General features: G+C 35.8%; 4 protein-coding genes across 4 annotated transcripts; 3 read left to right on the top strand and 1 right to left on the bottom strand.

Moving 5' to 3' along the window:
- Positions 1 to 1,268: 1,268 nt before the first annotated feature.
- On the top strand, positions 1,269 to 6,442 carry GCK72_013166 (uncharacterized protein; the record flags this gene model as incomplete). Its single annotated transcript, XM_053729689.1, has 10 exons — positions 1,269 to 1,418; positions 3,224 to 3,400; positions 3,665 to 3,797; positions 3,848 to 4,110; positions 4,309 to 4,538; positions 4,587 to 4,723; positions 5,107 to 5,192; positions 5,423 to 5,559; positions 5,604 to 5,699; positions 6,262 to 6,442. The coding sequence occupies 10 exons, from the start codon at positions 1,269 to 1,271 to the stop codon at positions 6,440 to 6,442; spliced, it is 1,590 nt and encodes a 529-aa protein (XP_053584461.1).
- Positions 6,443 to 10,843: 4,401 nt separating this feature from the next.
- GCK72_013165 (uncharacterized protein) lies at positions 10,844 to 17,247 on the top strand (the record flags this gene model as incomplete). The annotated part of the gene is made up of 22 exons (XM_053729688.1): positions 10,844 to 10,977; positions 11,023 to 11,287; positions 11,354 to 11,492; positions 11,539 to 11,860; positions 11,911 to 12,141; positions 12,192 to 12,317; positions 12,366 to 12,421; positions 12,623 to 12,735; positions 12,788 to 12,908; positions 12,952 to 13,096; positions 13,144 to 13,357; positions 13,670 to 13,876; positions 14,930 to 15,068; positions 15,115 to 15,436; positions 15,482 to 15,712; positions 15,759 to 15,884; positions 15,928 to 15,983; positions 16,056 to 16,168; positions 16,219 to 16,339; positions 16,384 to 16,525; positions 16,568 to 16,781; positions 17,002 to 17,247. 22 exons carry the CDS (start codon positions 10,844 to 10,846, stop codon positions 17,245 to 17,247), a joined length of 3,783 nt encoding a protein of 1,260 aa, XP_053584460.1.
- Positions 17,248 to 18,300: 1,053 nt separating this feature from the next.
- GCK72_013164 (uncharacterized protein) lies at positions 18,301 to 18,775 on the bottom strand (the record flags this gene model as incomplete). The annotated part of the gene is made up of 3 exons (XM_003093872.2): positions 18,301 to 18,376; positions 18,426 to 18,562; positions 18,611 to 18,775. The coding sequence occupies 3 exons, from the start codon at positions 18,773 to 18,775 to the stop codon at positions 18,301 to 18,303; spliced, it is 378 nt and encodes a 125-aa protein (XP_003093920.2).
- A 1,198-nt stretch (positions 18,776 to 19,973) lies between these two features.
- On the top strand, positions 19,974 to 20,539 carry GCK72_013163 (uncharacterized protein; the record flags this gene model as incomplete). The annotated part of the gene is made up of 2 exons (XM_003095232.2): positions 19,974 to 20,105; positions 20,153 to 20,539. The coding sequence occupies 2 exons, from the start codon at positions 19,974 to 19,976 to the stop codon at positions 20,537 to 20,539; spliced, it is 519 nt and encodes a 172-aa protein (XP_003095280.2).
- Between the last annotated feature and the right edge of the window lie 288 nt (positions 20,540 to 20,827).

The raw sequence follows: 20,827 nt of genomic DNA, 5'->3' as shown, positions 1-20,827 counted from the left end.
CCAGAGTTCAACTTGTGGAACGTAGATTCCACAACAAGCTTTCTGACACTGTCATATTTCAGAAGTAAATAAATGGCATGAAAGATTTGAAAATCAGAGAGTTATCAAGCATTTAATGAGTTTACTCCGCTAAAAACGCAATAATCTTACAGCTCTCGCGCATAACAGTCGGCTCACTAACCTAAAACAGAAAGCTTCAATAAACCACACTCGAGAAAACGAAAAAAATTCAAATAAGCGTCTAGATATTTTCAAAGAATTTAGTTTAGAAAGTAGCTCAATTCGGAAACGACATCAGTATTGATTTGTTGATTTCACAATTTATTTGATAATGATTCTAATATAATTTCTTTCCAATAAAAAATTGACACGAAATTTAATAAACGAGAGATAAATGTGGATCTAAATTTGATATTTAAGAACCTAAGACATAGGTAAAATACTTTGAAGCCTTGTCGTCGTATGTCCGACGTCTTGATGAAGCTTGAAGAACCATGGTCAATTTGAAGACACATTCCAGACAAGACAATGCCACATGTCAGATGCCGATTCAAAGAATAATAAATATCGTATTCTTCATATTATGTGCTCATATCAACAATTATATCTTTTCAATTCAGACGTTCGTAACAATGAGAATAAATTATGTTTCATTGTTCTCACTTCTTCCACCGACAATACAATTCCCTGGTACCACTGAATTCATCAGATAAAATTTTCAGTACTCTAGCTTAACTCTAGCTTTGAACTGATTTGAAAACTTCGAAATTTCTAAATTACAATAATTTGAACCAGCAAATGTTATTCAGTTTGTCGGATTAAAAAGAAATATCATGCTTTGAGAAAATTCTTTGTTTGAAAATAGTATCAAACAGATCCCTGTATCTCAATGTGAGGTCAACATGCATTTTTACTGTTTCCGGAACTGGTTTTTGCTGGAAGTGGTTCTGGTCAACGATTTTTTTCTCTTATCTGATCGAAAAAGTTAGAGTTACTGTTCCCAACTGATTGTCATACCTACATATACCAACGACTTTCCTAATGAATAGAGCACTTTTGGAAATTCCCAAAGCAGTCAAACCAACAGAACAACAAAACGCACAATGTGCATTTTTGACTCTTATCTTATCAATTGGAAGAACAATGTCAATAGATAGATAATGAACGAGAAATCAAACCATAATTCTCGTCTTCATTAACCATACTCTTGTGTACAACTCAATTCGTTCTTCATTCGTCTATTCATTTCCTTCTTGTATTCGGAGAGAATGAAAACGTTAGCTCTACTATTGCTCGTAGCCTTTATAGGGCTCGGTGAGCCCTACAAAATCCTGATGTACACTAATCTATTCGGTCACAGTCACATCAAAATGTTGGGTGCTGTTTCGGATACATTGACAGATGCAGGACATGATGTGGTAAGATATTAAGTTGACTTTATTGAAAGAGGCAGTTTGATGAGTTGTGTCAAGCAAATTTATCAAAAATTAAAAGAATCAAACAAGTTTCGAGAGATTCAGTTTATTAGGAAACAACTAGAATTACTGTTTCCAGGAAGCTAGAAATATATCTATCAACCTCAAAAATCGCTGATCTGGTGAATTGTTTGGGTTCCAATCAGGGCAAAAAATATTCGGACGAAGAATATTTTCGATTTTTTCTGTGGTTTTTCGAAAAGTTTTCCGATAGTTTCCGAAAAAACCGTTCGATAAATTTAGGTAATTTTTACTGAAATTTTCAAAAATTAAGATACAAAAATAGTGATTTTCGATTTTCCTGAAATTTTTTCTAACTTTGTACTCAAAAACAGGTCTCTGGGGGTCTGTCCTTAAAATTCTTCCAGTTTTCATACAAATTCAAAACTATTACCTCTGAAAAAATCATTTTTTCTTACAGTTTCTTGAATATTTTTCGAATTTTTAGTTTTTCGGTCAAATTTTTTGAATTTTTTTTTCTGTTTTTTCGGTTCGAAAATTTCGAAAAAAAAAACGTTTTTCGAAAGTATTTCGGAAAAGTTTTTTACGCAAAGCCCTGATTTCAATCTCCTTGTATTATCACAAATTAATGTTTCAAAAACCTCAAAAGTTTTCAGTTCCTATGAATAGGGACCGCAATGAACGTGGGCGGAGTTTTTCATTTTCTTCTCTTGGGGCGTCATGAGGAGGGTATTGAAATGTTTGGCGGTCTGCCCTGAGAGCCCAGTACGCTAAAACAGAATGAAAACTTTTGACCCCTATGTAATCGAGTACGTAGAATCCGATGAACACACTTTCGTTTCACCCAAATGTTTAGTTTTCTCAGAAAACTGAAAAAACATTTTGCTTTTTTCAGTAAAATGTCACGTTTAGGTTGTTCTAGGTCAGACTCGCATTGTTTTTTACTGTTTCTAGTAGTTCTTGACATACTCTAATAGGTTTTGAAAGAAAATTAAATTTTCGTGTTGTCGAATTTTTTTGGGAGCCAGCTGAACTTCGAGGCATCACTTCAAAAATTTACAGTGAAAACCGATCTATTTTCTGACATATTCTTCTTAGACATCTCTTCAGGTACCTGGGGCCAAAATTTTGAAAGCCGTTGATTCGTAAAATGTGGTTTTTTCGGTGTCGGAAGACAACAGGCTCAAAAAGAAAAGTAGTTTTATCGACAGTTCAGGTTAATGCAAGTCAGACTCGCTTCGTTTTTCGACGGAATCAGAATCTACGCAAAATTTCGATCTAGATCCACTTAGAAATTAAAAAATCCGTATTGTAGAACTTTAGATATTTGATGTTTTATCTCGAAATAAGCTGAAAATCCTTCAAATAATTCTCTTCAATTTTTAAAAATCACGTCAAAAATATATTTTCTTATTATCAGCGTCACATTTGTACTCATTTAGTTCAGTGGATAAGACGCTGGGTTTTTAATCAAACGGTTTCTGGTTCGAACTTTCCCAAATTTTACAAAAATTCGACGGATTTAACGTGAAAACAGAAAATATTTTTTGCGTGGTCAGGAAAACAAAAGAATTCTCCAAGAGAATTCAGTAGAAACCATGGCTGACCAAAAGGTCCTGTAACTTCGGAGAGAGTGAATATTTTCAGAAAAAAATTTGGGAATGTACTTCCATTTACCTGAAGAAAAGGTCAGGATGGAAATTTTAATGAAAAATTGAGTTTGAAAAAAATGTTGCGGTCTCTACCTATGAACACTAATTCCATCACTACAGAAAACCCATTTTCAGACCGTTCTAATGCCTGTAATCGACTTCAAACAAGAGAACAAAACAGCAATGAAATCAACGAAGAACATCATTAAAGTGCCACCAGGACAGGATACTGCTGAAACAATTGCAACTATGGAGAAGTTCATGACGCAGTTGTGGACATCCGACAACTCAAATCCACTTTTTATGCTATTCGTGAGTTGGGAAAAAGTGGATATCTCAGCGATGAAATGTTTGAAAGCTGAACTTGAACTGTTTGAAAACAATCGGAAACAGAAAAAATTCAGGTCGAAGGTTAAAAAATTCTGTACTCCGAGGACCGGATGAGAAGGGGCTTCTGCAACACTTATACGGTTTCATGGAGTTTTTGTAAAGTGTGTTTTTTCAAAGTTTTGATGACGTGATAATCCCTTCTAAAGACCTTTCACAGTATATTCTTGAATTGATACACAATTTCAGCACGCCCCCGCCATGTCCGCCATCTTCGCTTCTCAATGCAGACGAGTTCTTGAGGATAAAGAACTGTTGGAAAGACTGAAAGCGGAAAAATTCGACTTGGCGATTACAGAACCTTTTGATACATGTGCCTACGGTAATAAAATGATAATTACGATCTTCAAAATTATTATTTTTACTTTCCAGAACTCTTCGACGCTATCAAAATCCGTGCTCATGTGGCTGTTCTCGCTTGCAGTCGTCTTGATCATGTTTCCTCTGCAATCGGACAACCAATTGCACCGAGTTATGTACCGGGAACCCAATCAACTTATGGGGAGAAGATGACAGTTGGACAAAAGTTCATGAATATTCTGCACTTTGTGATGGGAGATTTCTTGTTCGGGTATATTGGAGATGAGGATTACAAGGTGGCGAAGGAAGTCGTGCCAGGAGTTCGGTCATGGAGAGTAAGTTGGGGTAAGACAGAGGCGCTGAGAATTGTTGTAAAACAAATTATCAAAACTACGAAAACCACAATAAACTAATACATAGGAATAGCTGACTAACTTAACACAACAACGAAACAGTGCTGAATAAATTCCAACAAAGTTACTATGTGAACATTTGAAGACTTCTAAAAATTCAATCAAAGTTTTTATTTCCAGGAAGTTCTTCCAGAAGCCTCATACATCTTCACCAACCACATCCCTCTCATGGACTTCCCCGCTCCAACATTCGACAAAATCATTCCAATCGGTGGAATCTCTGTAAAAACTCAACGGAAATCACTTCAACTCCCAGAAAAATGGGACAAGATTCTTGGAATTCGCAAGAAGAATGTGTTGATCTCATTTGGGTCGAACGCGAGATCAGCGGACATGCCAGAGGAGTTCAAGTAAGATTTTAAGAGCATTTGAATAGAAAAACGTTCAAATATTTGCAGGAAGAATATCTTACGAGTAGCTGAATCAATGCCAGAAGTGACATTCATTTGGAAGTATGAGAATGAGAAGGACACGTTGGCAGATCATTTGAAGAATGTGTACTTGGGGGATTGGTTGCCACAGAATGAGTTATTGGGTGAGTTAGAATCCGATGAGAAAACAGAAGAGACTTATGAAAGTTGGTTTGAACACATGACGAAACTGAACAAGTTTATTTTTGGAATTTTGAACCTCTAACAATAAGAGCATGAAAAATTCAAATTCATTCACATAAAATGAATAGTCTGAAAACTGAAAAGCATTCTGTATTACCGAAATTATAGAAATATCCTAAAAAATAAAAAGTCACTATCAATACAGCCCACTGGGAACAGAAACAATTTTTCAAGCATTCATTAGGATTTTCAGAGTCACTGTTTCAGATCAATATTTTTTGAGGTTCAACAAAAATTCAGTTAATCGGTTTAACGTGCGTCGGACCACTACTTACTATCATCAGTAATACCTAGCACATTCCAGGCGACCCACGTCTTTCTCTGTTTGTCACTCATGGAGGACTTGCCAGTGTCACTGAACTGGCTCTGATGGGAAAGCCGGCGGTTATGGTGAGTTTATTATTTTTCGTAAAATTCTTTCTGTTTCACAATGTTGATAATTTTTCGTTGCAACGAAGTTCATAGTTTCGTAGTTTGAAAAGTTCATAGTTTCGGTAGTTGTTTTTGGGAAAAAATTTAAAGTACATAATTGAACAGTTTTCGAACTGTGGCAAAATTATATATAGTCGTGTCGAAACTAATATAGAGTCTTGTTGAAACACGATAATTTTCATTTACAGGTCCCCCTCTTCGCTGACCAAGCTAGAAACGCCATGATGCTCAAAAGACACGGAGGTGCTCAAGTGCTTCACAAGACTGATTTGGGAGATTCTAAAGTTATCAAAAAGGCGATTGAAGAAGTTTTGTTCAATGATGAGTGAGTTTAGCTAGAATATTATCTGGAATCGGAGGATTTTTCAGATACCAAAAGAGCGCTGAACGACTAGCGGAGATGCTCAACAATCAACCAACAGATCCGAAGGAGACATTGGTGAAGCATGTGGAATTTGCAGCGAGGTGAGGTTTTTTGAGAAACAGGAAAATGAAAGCTGATCATATTTAAGAAGAAAGAGTCACTAAAGAGGGGTTTTTGAAACAGAGAAAAACAGCTATTTTTAGAGTTTTTTTAAGTCAAAATTTTCAGTTTTTAACGTGAAAAATTTCGCGAGCTTCGTGATTGAAAAATCAGTTATAAAAATAGGAAAATAGTTTTCACGTTGAAAATTAATGAAAAAAGAGGCGCGCGAGTGAGTGTTTTTGGGAACTTTGAGAGTCTATAACATGTTTCTGACTGATTTTCAGTCCTACATTCAAGAGAATTTTCTCATTTCTTGAAAATTCTGAGTCGATTCATATACAATACAATTTGATAACTCTTTTAAAAAGGAAACAGTGTTTACTTGTCATGACATTTAAAGAAAATACTAGAAATCCGCTTTCAACGTTGAAAATGTCGAAAATGTTGACTTCAAAAAGACTTTCAAAAAATCTCTATCCCTGTTTCTAAAATCCCACTTTAATGAAAATTTTTCTTGGTTATGATCTGAAACTGGTTCCAGCAAGCAATCAAAAATTCCAGGTTCGGTCAACTCCCGTCAATGGATCCATACGGTCGTCATCAATCGTACTTTGAGTACTACCTGCTTGATATTATCTCAATTGCACTTCTTATCATTCTCACTGTGTCTTACATCTCTTTCAGAATCCTTCGTTGTGTTTTTGGACTTTGTTTCAGAAGCAAGAAAGTGAAGCATGAGTAGATTTGTATTTTTTGAATAAATACATTTTTCGGTGGTTTTGGGTTGATTTTTGGGGATTATTCAAGTATGGCCCCCACCCTAATTGAAGTATCGCCCCCCAAAACCAACCTTAGAAGAGCCCCCCACTTGTTAAACTGGGATGGGGGAGTATTCTTGAAGGCCAAAACTTTATGTTCAACAATGTGCCCCCACAATTGAAAAATGAGCCCCCACCATTCAATATTAACCCCCCCCCCCACCTAGTTCAGGCTATCACTGGGGCATTTAAGTAAGTCCTCCCATTCTAACGTAGGATATGATGCTACAGCATTGAAAGAGAGCCCCCCATTTCTCTGTAAAATCCGATGCATCGGAAGATTACAGACTACGAAAGTCCGCTAGCTTATTTTTTGGGATTTTCCAGTCATTTTTTATCAAAAAAATCACGCTTTAATGCATTTTTTATTGGTTTTCTAGAAAATTGTATTACTTTTATCAAAATAATATCATTTTTTAGATGAAAAAATTATTTTTAGCTGAATATTGTGTACGTTTGTTACTATTGAATGGTGGGGGGTGGATATTGAATGATGGGGGGAGGAAATTGAACCATGATCATGTCTAGGTGGGGGGCTATTTTAGGTGGGGCCCATTGTTGAATAGTGGGGGGCTTATCTTTCACCAAGACTAGGTTGTTCAGAAGGGGGGTGGGGGCTATTCTTTAAGAATCCCAGGTTCTTAAAGAACAGCCCCCCACTTTGCGTTGGTGGGGGTCTTTTATTGAACCAGATCATTCAACAATCACCCCCCAAATCCAGATAAAGCCCCCCACCAAATTAGTACTGGTGGGGGGCTCTTCCAAGGTTGTTATCAACGTGGGGGCTCTACTGAGGTGGGGGGCTTTCCTTGAATTATCCCGAATTTTGTTTCAATTTTAAAGCGGTTTGTTGATTTTTATGAGATAAAAGTTAGGATAAATGAATGCAATAGAACAGAGTGTTGAATATTGATCACATCATTGTTTTGGTTTTCGAGATGAAAGTGGAGAGTGAGATATCAGTGTTATCTCTAGATCTGATATATAAATATTTATTGTTTTCCACGAGGAACTCTCCAATTGTTCCATCGTTGCGTTGAATACAACACTTTGTTCTATGTGAAAGACCATCTGGACCCTCGATGGTTTCTTCAGATCTGAGCAGGTCGCCATCCGAAAATCTGAAGAAGCATGATCTAAACAACTGCACGACCCATCCCAAATACAGAAAAATTTACTGTGTGTATCAGCAATAAAAAAACTGTTGCGTGAACCACATTTGTCACAAATTTGATTTTCTCCCTATTATATACCTCGAGTATTGTAGAGTTTCCATCATTCTTATATATAAAAGACAAGTGGTGTTTGTCTATTTGTCTGACAAGGGAACCTTCTTCATACGATGGTTGAGAATTTGCTGAAACTTGGCACTAGCGTCGAAGAGTTCTGAAAATAATAATAATAATAATTTTGAAGATCCTAATTATCATTTTATTACCGTAGGCGCATGTATCAAAAGGTTCTGTGATTTACAAGTCGAATTTTTCCGCTTTCAGTCTTTCCAACAGCTCTTTATCCTCAAGAACTCGTCTGCATTGAGAAGCGAAGATGGCGGACATGGCGGGGGCGTGCTGAAATTGTGTATCAATTCAAGAATATACTGTGAAGACAGTTATGCTCATTGGCTAGAAATCTCGATCTGAAAATTCTGGAAATCCAAGCCTCATTTTGTCCGCGTGGCATCCCTCTCTTGATTTGAATGAGGCTTGGATTTCCAGAATTTTCAGATCGATATTTCTAGCCAATGAGCATAACTCTGCAAATTCTGACAACGCCATTCAATTAGGCACATTTGAAAGTGTATGTGTGCCAAGTTTCAGCAAATTCTCAACCATCGTATGAAAAAGGTTCCCTTGTCAGACAAACAGACAAACACCACTTGTGTTTTATATATAAGAATGATGGAAACTCTACAATACTCGAGGTATCTAATATGGAGAAAATCAAATTTGTGACAAATGTGGTTCACGCAACAGTTTTTTTATTGCTGATACACACAGTAAATTTTTCTGTATTTGGGATGGGTCGTGCAGTTGTTTAGATTAATATGGACCGGAAGAGCTGAATCAAAACTTTTCTTTTTTGAAAGATCGTCTTTAATACATAAAAGAGTGCCCTTGGTGCTCAGAACTTGAATTGTCCCAGTTCCTATAAACTTTTTTGTGATTGTGAGAGCATGATATAACGAGGAATGAGATACCTCAGAAAATTTTAAATTTACATACGACGTGTTGGAAAAATAGAGGGGGCATACCCTTTTAATACATGTCTTGCAGTATGTCTTTGTTCATACATTCAAAAAAATAAGTCGCCCACATTATTTACTAACGTTGGTGGTTATTAGTGTTTGTTTGATAGTCTTCTGAAAAACATTGGTAAAGAACGTTTTTATTTTGACTTACTTTTTCCCATGCTTAACAAATAATCAACTGAACGAAGTTTACTTTTTTAAACTTTTTATTAACAGCATTCAATCAATTTTTTCTTATGGAAACATTGTTTGATGTTCAGTTTCAAATAATTAAGAAACTTGCCTGAAGACGAACACAATTATTGTGACATTGTCTTTGTTTGTTGAACTTCACAAGGCATTTATACAGTTTTCTCAATTAGAACTGTGCTTATTTTCAAAATTTTCCCGTTTAACTTTCATTTAATAACTTCATAATAAAAGGGGTTCCATGTTTTCATTTTCAACCGACAGGTTCTCAAAAATTTCGTTTTGTCCTTCAACACTATTTGATCGAGAAAATGTTATATTCTGCATACATTATGTCCGTGTTAGTGACGGTCAAAGAGTGTTCAGATCGTTTTGTATGCAATTTTTCGGTGAAGAAAAGACCATGAAATAAATTTTTGAATGATTCATTCATGATAATTTTTTTACCAATAAAACCTTCCACCAAACATTTCTTTCGATGCAAGAAAATTTTCTTATAAAGAGTTTTTGATAGTGTTTTAGATACGGTTACTGTTTTGTTGGGGAGCCAAATATAGTTGAGTTATATGTGGAGATTCAGTTTGCCTAAGTTGTTTGCAATTATTTTTTACACATCAGTTTACTATGTTCTATTGAATTACCCTGAAATATTTCCCCTATTTTATCACGTTTTCCATTTGATCTTCCGCACTTTAAATTCATTTTAAAAACAAAAAATTGCGGACTTCCGTTGATTTTCCTCCGTCTGTTTCTATAAGCAACCGCGTTCAATAGTTCATTCTCGTCACTTTTTCCTCCCGTTTCATCAAATTCATTTTTCCACATTTTATTTTTTTGCTTCGATTTGTTGGAGAGAGTTTTACATTTATCGAAAACATAGTAATTTTCAAAGCCTCGAGAATTTGAGAAATATGCTCAACGCTAGTAAACATCACTGTGAACTTCTCTCAATCACGAAAAATTACATTTTTCTGAAACACGCTCTGAAATTTTTTTGTACCTTCACTAGAATTTTCGTCGATACGATCCCATCTTCAGAACTCGAAAGTCCATCTGAAAACAGTTGTATAAACAAGTCAAAGCCCACATTTTTTAAACGAAACTATAAATTTTCGATACGATATTGGGACAGGTGTGTTGCCTTTTTAAATGTTTTTGTTTCGAATTAGTGGTGAAAATTTTCGGTTTATGTTCATGAAAATATATCCAGTTTTTTCCAGTTTTTGATTGCAACTGGTTCCACATTAATACCAGCTCTTTGAGCGTTTAGAAACTCATTCAACACTTTTGATTTATTTTGTAAAATGGGAAACCAATTTCCGTTTGCTTTTTTCGGTCTGTTCCTATGAGTAACCATCAAATTTCCGTTTTCAAATGCTCATTTTTGTTAATTTTTTCCCGTTTCCTCCAAGCTTTTTGGTCACTTTTAATTTTGTCAAGTGTTCCTTTCGCCACTCACTTAATTGACGCCAGTGAGGACAATTACTTTCCATACAAATAATATTTATCACAGGTCCCTCGCGCCGAAATTAAAAGGCAAGTTCTAGGTTTATGGTTTGATACCGGCTTTAAGATTCAATCTTGGAAGCTCAAAAGTCCATTTTCAAAACAGCTCTGTAAACAAATCACATCCCACATATGTTTACATGATACTACAAAAATTGTATACTGTATTCGGACAGACCGCTTAATTTCTGTTTGTTCACAGTGGAAGAAAAAAGTCAAAAAATGATATTCGCTTCGTTTAAGTTCCGTGGATTCTGATATTTCTCTTATTTCTATTTCATTTAAAAACCGAGATTTCTTGCAAAATCATGTTTCAGGGCCTATTAGCAGGTTCGAAGAACTACTCGCAAATTTTTTTATTGGGTCTTTCAGCTAAACTATGACTGCCGCTTCGAAACCGACTAAAACGAAACGAAATGACTTACAAGGAATTCGTGGTTTTGCTATTCTTTCAGTTCTTGGTTTTCATTTTTATCCGAATTTATTTCCAAATGGATATCTAGGCGTTGATCAGTGAGTTCCCTTCATTTCCATCAAAACTTCCAACTTAAATTCCAGATTTTTCGTTCTATCGGGTTTTCTGATGTGTATGCTGCTCACTAAATCTCAAAAACTTCCAATATTTCAAATCTTCTCTGAATTCTACATTCGTCGATTCAAACGGATACTTCCTCTCTATTTCCTATTCATTCTATGCACAATGTTCGCTTTGTACACTGTTTTTCCGGATACTGCAATATTTCAAAATCAGGCATCAGCTGGAAAAGCACTGTTATTTGTATCGAATCGACCACATACTGGAGATGAGGATTATTTCGAGAAGGTATGCACATAAGAATACTCTGCGGGGCGCTCCTTCGCCGTATTTCAATTATATTTTTCTTTCCAGCTCTCAATTGCTATGGATCTTTTCACTCATACCTGGTCTCTATCTGTCGAAATCCAATTTTATATCTTTGTTCCACTTATTTTCTTAATCGGAGTACAATTAAAAGGGTCCATGAGATACGGATACTATACAACGCTCGGTAGACTGACGTGCCTTTGACGCTTTAATACCTTTATCATTTTTAGTTACTCTTTCCTTTATGTTACACCTATTCTCATCTCCCATCGTCTTTTTCAACAGTGTATTCGCTAGAGTCTGGCAGTTTTTGATAGGAATGATGACGTATTTCATTTCAAGAAGTCGATTTGTCCAACATGAGAAAAATATCAGAAGACCTGAAGAATCGGAGAAAACTACAGATGAAAAGGTTCGACTGATGGAAGAAAATCAAGATTTGACAACTGAAGCAGTAAATAAAACAGCTAATTTAGTCACGAAGTGTATCATATTGGCTCTGATGATTTCAGTAGTATTGCTGCCGAAAGAACTTGATTCTGTTTCAGCAAGGTTTGTCTTCACTATGTCATAGGCACACCAAGTGCAATAAAAGTTTTCAGAGCATTCTTCACTTTTTTCACCGGAGTTTTGATAGTGCTATCAGTGGAAGATGTGATTCTAAATTCTCGAGTTATGATTTATCTCGGAGATATTTCGTATTCACTCTATCTGATTCACTGGCCGGTTTATGCGTATGTCAAGCTGATCTACAAGTCAAACTTCTGGATTCTGACAGGAGCCCTTCTAGTCTCCATATTACTGGCAATGATAGTTTATGAGTTTTTCGAGAAGTTAGTTCTATGACTAAACAATCAAAAATTGTTAATTTGTAAACTTTTAGGTGGTACTTGAAACAGTCGAATGCTGTAATTACTGTTCTTGTTTTGGTGTTATTTCTATCAAATGTTTTCTATATAAATAAGGATACAATTCAGAAGAGTATGGAGAAGAAAGAGGAAGTGTCATTGTGAGTTCAGTTCTAGATAATTAATTTTGAAAATCTAGGCAATTTCAGAACACCAGAAAGGAAGTATCCCAGATTGGATGAAATGAGAGATAATATGACACTTGGTACGATTTTATGACAAGTGTAAAATCCCAGCAAACGAATAGTTATCTTGTGAACTTTTTTTTTACAAATTTTAAGCAGCTTCTCTTATAAAAGTTTTCTAGGGTACTATACATATTTCCCGCGAAAATTATCCAAATGGGCATAGCAAGACAAATAAAAAGACGACCTGAAATGGTAACTTTCTACGAGATTATTCACAGATGATGCTGAGAAAATGAATGCTTACTGGAATCAACACGATCATATGGGTCCGGAACTACAGGAACCGCATAGTGTCCGACGACATCCAGATCATAAGTGGTTTGATTTCCAGGTGATCAAATCCCAAAAATCTGCCGCAATTCGGCCAGTTTCAATTTTTTCAGGAAAACGGGACTGAGTTCAAAATTCTTCTAACGGGAAGCAGTTATGTCAAAAATCATCACAAACTGATCATCCAAGAGTGTAAACACCGTGCCACTATTATTTCAATCGATGAAGTGACTGGTATACTGGCGTGCCTTTGACGCGTTCTCAGAAATAATTTCAGGTTGCGAACCTCTTGCCGCTCCACACAGGAAAATCGATAATGGGAAGTTTGATGCCAGTTGGGCTGCTGGATGTCCTGCGCAACTGATAGAGTTTGTGGAATTCGTGAAAACAACGCAGCCAGATTACGCTTTCTTATTGACAAGGTGAGTAGAAACATCACATTCAACTTTAAAATGTTTTTTTTTTTCAGATGGTTCGCAGTCGGTGAGCCATATGACACTAATGAGAACGACTTGGAGCATGATTCGATCTATATAGAGATGAAGAGCCAATTGAAAAAAATTCTTCCGAATATCAAGAGGAAATTGTTTATTTTAGACTCGTTTCCTAGAACAAATGTAGATAATATCAAGAATATCGCGAGAGAGATGAAGGAGGGAAAGAAGACGATGGAGGAAATTAACGTCAGTTAAAAAAAGTTATCAATATTAAATGGTTCGAAGCTTTGAAAAAAATACTTAAGAAACAGAAGATGCCGTTCAGGTTTGCCTTTTGGGACATTTCAAAGCGGCCAATTAGAAAAAACAACAATTTTGAAGAACTAGGAAAAATATTCATTTTGTGAAAGTGAATATTGTTCGGTTTCAAAATGTCTAGTAATAACACTTTAGAGAAGAATTTCCAGTCAATAAGTCATTTTTGTTGTGGAACAAAAGCTAATATTTCAGCATGTAACATTTCGCTTAAAGTTTCAGCTTTGACATTTTTCCTTCCAGAAATCTCTCTACAACCCGACATCATTCGAACGTGGACGCCGTCGTCATGCAGAATTAGTGAAGAAAGAGTGTGGATCAAAATGTGAATTAATCGATTACGTGGATGCATTCTGGAACAAAACAATGAATGCATTCCAGTATTTCGATAATCAAGGATTCTCTTATTTCACTTCTGGTTCTCATCTTTCTGCTCACGGACTGGAACACGTTCGGCCTATTTATAAGAAGATATGTGCGAGTTTATAGAATTGTTGTTTCAATTCATTGTTTGTTTTTCGTTTGTTGAATGAATTACTGAATTGATTACTACAAAATAAGGTTGTTATGTTAGACAAAAGTTGACTGTATGTTATTTAGGAACACGAAACACTATGCTTTCTTGAAATGAGCTATTTTGTCTGTGTAGAACTTGACGGCCGTTTTCAAAAATTAACGTTGATGAAAAAAACACGTGAAAAATATCGAATTCATAAAATTATTCTTGAAAACTATAAAAAATAACTTTTTCCGTGACCTCTCCTCTCAGGTTTTTCTCGAACAACGTAACCCACGTGTCAGTTGTAAAAAATGACCACAGATTTGATCAAAAGTTAGTTTCGGAGTTTTCGGCTTCTTCAGGCGGTCTTTCATCAGGTCTGCTGAGGTATTTTCACAGATAGTTTATTCATTTTTTTCAGCTAAACTATGACTGCCGCTTCGAAACCGACTAAAACGAAACGAAATGACTTACAAGGAATTCGTGGTTTTGCTATTCTTTCAGTTCTTGGTTTTCATTTTTATCCGAATTTATTTCCAAATGGATATCTAGGCGTTGATCAGTGAGTTTCTTAACTTCTCACATCATGTCTTCCAACTAAATTGTAGATTTTTCGTTCTATCGGGTTTTCTGATGTGTATGCTGCTCACTAAATCTCAAAAACTTCCAATATTTCAAATCTTCTCTGAATTCTACATTCGTCGATTCAAACGGATACTTCCTCTCTATTTCCTATTCATTCTATGCACAATGTTCGCTTTGTACACCGTTTTTCCGGATACTGCAATATTTCAAAATCAGGCATCAGCAGGGAAAGCATTGATGTTTGTATCAAATCGTCCCCATACTGGAGATGAGGATTATTTCGAGAAGTTATGTGTCAAAAATTAAAATTGACCCACAGAGCAATTGCTCACCAAACTTTGAGCCAAAGTGTTTTTGAGTTCTGACCTCCTATAACGAATACTTTGTCTGGTTATTTATTGCTTATCATCTTTTTCCAGCTCTCAATTGCTATGGATCTTTTCACTCATACATGGTCTCTATCAGTCGAAATTCAATTTTATATCTTCGTTCCACTTATTTTCTTAATCGGAGTACAATTCAAAGGGTCTTCCAGATACGGATACTACGCAATGATCGGTAATCTGGCGTGCCTTTGACGCTTTAATACCTTTATCATTTTTAGTTACTCTTTCCTTCATGTTCTACTTATTCTCATCTCCCACCGTCTCTTTCAACAGTGTATTCGCAAGAGTCTGGCAGTTTTTGATAGGAATGATGACGTATTTCATCTCAAGAAGTCGATTTGTCCAGCATGAAAAAAGTATCAGAAGACCTGAAGAATCGGAAGAAAATCAAGAAGACAATGTTCGGCTGATGGAAGAAAATCCAGAAATTACAGCTGAAAAAGTGGATAAAACTGCTAATTTAGTCACGAAGTGTATTATATTAGCTCTGATGATTTCAGTAGTATTGCTGCCGAAAGAACTTGATCCTGTTTCAGCAAGGTTTGAATTCACCACGTCAAATTTTGCATATAATTATTTTTTCAGAGCATTTTTCACATTTTTCACAGGAGTTTTAATAGTGCTATCAGTGGAAGATGTGATTCTGAATTCTCGAGTTATGATCTACCTTGGAGATATTTCGTATTCACTCTATCTGATTCACTGGCCGGTTTATGCGTATGTCAGACTGATCTACAAATCGAATTTCTGGATTCTGACCGGAGCACTTCTAGTCTCTATTTTATTGGCTGTGATAGTTTATGAGTTTTTCGAGAAGTAAGTAGTATTGGACTATCAAACTTTCTAAGTTGAAAACTTTTAGGTGGTACTTGAAACAGTCGAATGCTGTACTTACTGTTCTTATTCTGGTGTTATTTCTATCAAATGCTTTCTATATAAACAAGGACACAATTCAGAAGAGTATGGAGAAGAAAGAAGAAATTCCATTGTGAGTTAAGTACTGAATAATCTGAAAAACTAGTTGATTTCAGAACACCAGAAAGAAAGTATCCCAGATTGGATGAAATGAGAGATAACATGACACTAGGTGAGATTTTCAAAATGTTTGTTATGAAACCGGTGTCAGGTTCGTGCTCTTGCCATAATCTAATTTTTCTAGACGATGCTGAAAGAATGAATGCTAACTGGAATCAACGCGATCACATGGCTCCGGAACTTCAGGAACCAAATTGTGTGAAACGAAATGCAGCGTATGACTGGTGTGAATTCGAAGTAACTAATTTTTTACTCTACAGAAATCTAGATAATTTTTTTTCTATCAGGGTAATGGAACCGAATTCAAAATTCTTCTAACGGGAAGCAGTTATGTCATAAACCATCACAAACTAATTATCCAGGAATGCAGAGACCGTGCCATTAGTATTTCAAAGCATTCAGAGATTGGTATGTCTGGCGTGCCGTTGACGCCTTCAGTGAGATAATTACAGGATGTGAACCTCTTGCTTCTCCACATAAATCAGTGGAGAACGGTGGCTTTACGGCTTGGGCTAATTATTGTCCTGGAATACTAGCAAAGTTCGTTGATTCTGTGAAAGAAACCCAGCCGGATTATGTGTTCTTTTTAACGAGGTATGAAAAATAAGTGCGTCTGATTTCAGTCTGATTTTTCAGATGGTTCGCCGTCGGTGAGCCATATGACACTAATGAGAACGACTTGGAACATGATACGGTTTACCTAGAAATGAAGAGCCAATTGAGAAAAATTTTGCCGAATATCAAGAGGAAATTGTTTATTTTAGACTCGTTTCCTAGAACAAATGTAGATAATATCAAGAATATCGCAAGAGAAATGAAGGAGGGAAAGAAGACGATGGAGGAAATTAACGTGAGTTTCTTAATTATCAGTAACCATCTAATGCGCGGCTACTTCACTCGAGTTCACGAGGAATTTCCACGGTTTCAAAAAGTCATTTTCCACTGTTTGAAAAAGTCTAGTTTCGATATCCGGCCTAAAAGAGAGTAATTCCATACAGTTAGAAAAAAGTTATTATTTCAACATGTCACATTGCGCTAAAAGTTTCAGCTTTGACATTTTTTCCTTCCAGAAATATCTCTACAACCCGACATCATTCGAACGTGGACGCCGTCGTCATGCAGAATTAGTGAAGAAAGAGTGTGGATCAAAATGTGAATTAATCGATTATGTGGATGCATTCTGGAACAAAACAATGCATGCATTCCAGTATTTCGATAATCAAGGATTCTCGTATTTCACTTCTGGGGGTCATCTTTCTGCTCACGGACTGGAACACGTTCGGCCTATTTATAAGAAGATATGTGCGAGTTTATAGAATTGTTATTCCTTTTTAGTTGTTGAATGAAAATGATGGAATAACAAGAGAACATACAGTTAAAATTGTATAGTCAATTCAATTATTTTGTTATTCCATTTTGGCGAGATTCTTCTCATCGAAGGCGACGGTTCAGTCCACTGTTATGGGTGTGTTCACATCACATCTGAAAACGTATTTATCAAAATTCTGAACCCAAAAATAGCATGATATGTCTCACGGTGTCTTGGTGCACTCAGTCACTGAATTAGATGATTCATCTGGCCGGAGTAGAATAGTTTTCCAAAACCGCTGGTAGTAGGATCACTTTCCAAATTGCAGTTTGCTTGAAAGTTTAGAATTATAGTGAATCTTTCGAGTCTTTCAAACCCTACAAAGGAATAATAACATGTGATGACAACTTCGTTTTCCGTTTTATTTACGTAGTTCCCCATTCTGTTTAATTCAAAGTGGTCAATTGATTCCGAGTGAATTGGATTCGGAGCAGCAGTCGTCAGAGTGACAGAGAAAACGAGAATAGTGAAAAGAAAGGTATTCATGTTGAACCGGAAGAAGTGATTGGTAAAAAACAAGTTTCCAGAGGGCTCTTTTATATACGGACATAAAAAAGTTTAAATTCTTGATTATTTCGGTCACAATGTTGGTGGAACAATAAAGGAAAAAGAATAGGTTATGAGCAATAACGGAATGTGACAAATTTTTGTGACTTTGATTGTTATTTCATAAATTGATTGGTTTTTGTTGTGTCTTTCTTTGCTGTTTTAAGAAAATTATATCAGGCAAGGAGCAGCCCAAAGGATGATTGAGGAGATGGAATATCTATCTTACATATTTCTGAAAAACAAAAATTTACGAATGCCAAATTCTGCTAGTCAAATTCTGGTAGCAACATTAATTTGTTACTAATGTTACTGTTTCTTAATTTAGTGGAAACCTAATATTGTAAGCGAGAAGTTGGTGTTTCGGTATAAAGATCAATAAGAAGTCAGCATTTCTAATGATGAAAAAGTTTATTAATCTTCCAGAAAAATACATTCAAATGAACAATATCCATTACTCAAGTTGAGCGAGATGTTCCTCATCGAAAGCAACTGAACAATCCACAACATTTTGAGTGAAAACACCACATCTGGAATTTCATAGAATTTTCATAATAAAAGAATTTCCTGAAGTCTCACGGTGTCTTGCTGCATTGAGGCACGCCATTAGTTGGGTCAACCGGCACATTTCCTTGTGGAGTCAAGGTCAACGTCTTATTGCTGTACATGGAGATGGTACAAACTCCATCGACGCTCAATTTCCAGGTAGCGAAGTGCTTTAAAAGTATGGTATGAATAATTTCAATAAGTCTTTATTACATTACCAGGCAATGGTGATATGTGGTGAAAACACCATTTTCATTACTATTTATGTCGTTGCACATTCTGCTTTGCTGGAATATGTCGATGAGTTCCGAGCGAATTGGATTCGGAGCAGCAAGTAGCAAGGTCACAGAGAGAACGAGAACGGAAGGAAGAAGGAAATTCATTTTTTGTTTGTATTGAACTAGTTTTGAGCAGTCACTTTTATACAAGAAACAACAAAAGTTGTTTTCGAATTATGTTGGTTACATTTTATGTGGAACAATAATGGAAGAAGAATAGGTTACGAATAATAACGAAAAGTGACAAATTTTTTGCACAATTATCTTTTTGACTGACTGATGTTCGGTGTGCATCAGAGTTGCATGGAATTCCGACTTCCGACTTCCGACTTCCGACATCCAATAACTGTGGAATTTCCGAAAATATATTTCGCAGAAATACTTGAAAAAATGGTCTAAAAGGAGAGAAAATTGACTTTTCTTCATCCAAAACCTAATTTTCCACTAATTTCCGCCAATTTTATGATCTTTTCTCTTGGAGTTTTTGAATATTTGCGAAAAAATCTAATTCCGACTTCCGACTTTCGACTTCCAACTTCCGACTTCCGGGTGTTTTTTCCCTTCCGACTTCCGGATTAGAAATTTTACTTCCTACTTCCGACTTCCGACTTCCGGATAAGAAAATTCACTTCCGACTTCCGACTTCCGGATAAGAAATTTTCACTTCCATGCAACTCAGAGAAGTATGGGGGGGTACTAACACACACACAAGGGGAGAAACGATGGGGACCATGAGTCATTGACAACAGAGTGATCGTATTTCCCGCACTGTTTGTTTGTTTGTTTATTGTTTACGTTGAATTAATTATCAATTTTATTGTTTTAACTAATTAGTTCTCATCCACTAATTAGTATTCCATTAATTATTTCAAACAATTAAAACGTAAGTGGTAATTCCAGAAGTTTTACACGTGAACATTATTATCTTGTCACGTGAGCAGTTGATATACTTAATTCATTTTTGTTTTGATTACGCTGATGCATTTTTTTTTTTGTTTTCATTCAAACATGAACTTGACCATAATATACAATGTTATTCTCAGAAAAGGGGTGTATTAGGCACAAAATACTACTTTCATGCATTTTCACACTTTTTCAATGTTTTTAAGGTGACTTACCACTAATCACGAGCCTGAAAAGGGGCGGAGCCTAATGGAATGGTATTTAAGACAGCTTATGCGTACCTAAATTATCATTCTGAGAAAAAATTAATGTGAGTTTTTATTTTATTTTCATTTATTTATGGCTATTGTTTTTAATTTCCAATATTTATTCTACAATTATAACATTAATGTTCCAGAAAATGGCTAACTATAAGAGAATACTGTTGACAATTTCACATGATGAAGTTCAAATAGACGATCCAACACTCCCATCAACTGATGAATCATCTCCTGATGAGATAGATGCCAAGGAAAACCTTCCGAGTCAAAAGGTACATAAAAATATTTAAGTTTCAATTTACAAGTATTAATATTTCAGCTCGAGTCAAAAAATATTGTAAAAGTTTTGAGAAAGACATTTGACGAGCCAAGAGGAAAGTTTCGAGGAGCGATTGCAACTGTCCGTCTTCTTCTCGAACTACCACCGGCTTTGATTTTGCTTGACTCAGGATCCGAAAAATTCGGTGAATGTGTTATCAAGCTCATGAAATCTCATAACCCATTCAAATCTGACCGCACCATCGTATCCATTGCCATTGATGGAGGTGACAATAATTGTGATGTGTCTACTCAATTCAAACCAATAGGAGACATCAAATCCTTTGATGTGGTTCGTTGTATTGAAAAGTCGGAGCACGACATCGACCTTGGTCTCCGACAAACATCAGTGATTTTCACATATTTGAATCCACCAAGATCAAATTGAAGTCGACTCTGTGTTTTTTTTACTTTACACTATTTACTTGTTGCAGTATCAATAATCTATGTACGCCTATATTATTTTGTAATTCCGAAATAATTTTTGTATTTTCCAATGAAGCGAAAAAATGGTGCATTACATTAAAAGCCAAGTCTGAAAATGATTCCAATACGTTGTTACGTTGAAAAACAAAGCGGAGTTTGTATTAGACAACAAGGAAATTTATTGCGATCGTGACTATCAGTAGGAATTATACTAATCAGAGAAATTATTATTCATTACATGAAGTGAATA

This window comes from Caenorhabditis remanei, chromosome IV (genome assembly GCF_010183535.1).
Source record: "Caenorhabditis remanei strain PX506 chromosome IV, whole genome shotgun sequence".
NCBI classification, from domain to species: Eukaryota; Metazoa; Nematoda; class Chromadorea; order Rhabditida; family Rhabditidae; genus Caenorhabditis; species Caenorhabditis remanei.
The sequence above is the reverse complement of the archived record's forward strand: the minus strand, read 5'-3'. Positions and strand labels throughout refer to the sequence as shown.